Source organism: Penaeus monodon, chromosome 24 (genome assembly GCF_015228065.2).
Source record: "Penaeus monodon isolate SGIC_2016 chromosome 24, NSTDA_Pmon_1, whole genome shotgun sequence".
NCBI lineage: Eukaryota > Metazoa > Arthropoda > Malacostraca > Decapoda > Penaeidae > Penaeus > Penaeus monodon.
In genome coordinates this window covers 14,865,222-14,865,801 of record NC_051409.1, presented here as the reverse complement: position 1 = coordinate 14,865,801, position 580 = coordinate 14,865,222, and the positions used below count along the sequence as shown (strand labels likewise).

The window sequence follows — 580 nt, the reverse complement described above, 5'->3', positions numbered from 1 at the left end:
AGTCGCCGGTCTGCCAGTTGTTCTTGCTCTTGTAGCGCCTGTTGTGGTCGTACTCCTGCACGACGCTGTTGCTCTCCTCCTCGCTGCTGTGGTGCTGGTCCCTGTGCGAGCCGCGCGGCCGGTGCCACGGCTGCTGGCCGCCGTGGCCGCGATCCTTGCTGCGCCGCGCGTCGTAGCGGTGGCCGCCGCCGTCCACGCGGTTGTCCAGGAAGTCCTTGTGGTCGAGGCCGCTGGGCAGGGCGTTGGGGATGTCGTTGGCGTCGTCGGGCGGCGGGTGGCGGGGGCGCGGGTGCTGCCGCCGCCGCTTGTCGTGGTGCTCGCCGCCCACCGAGTTGTCGTGGCCGGCGTGCGGCCCGCCCTGGGCGGGAGGAGCAATGCGTTAACTTGCGGCCTTGTTGAGCTATCTTTGTGCTTGGTCATTTTGTTACTGGAGAGAGCTAACTTTTAGTGTGTTTTCTGATTAATTCGGAAAATGGTGTGGTAATAAACTGGTAATATACTTATTGAATATGAATATAAATAACTTGACGTAATATACAGAAAGATTATATATACAGAATAAATATTCATCAGTACAACA

The 580-nt window shown here is 57.8% G+C and overlaps 1 protein-coding gene across 1 annotated transcript in view; it reads right to left on the bottom strand.

Moving 5' to 3' along the window:
* The window catches only part of LOC119588872 (A disintegrin and metalloproteinase with thrombospondin motifs 9-like), a gene marked incomplete at its 5' end in the record, with an annotated part of 149,434 nt that overhangs the window by 14,487 nt on the left and 134,367 nt on the right, over positions 1–580 (bottom strand). Inside the window, 1 exon segment of the mRNA XM_037937511.1 lies at positions 1–358. Coding sequence (XP_037793439.1) covers positions 1–358 — 358 coding nt within the window.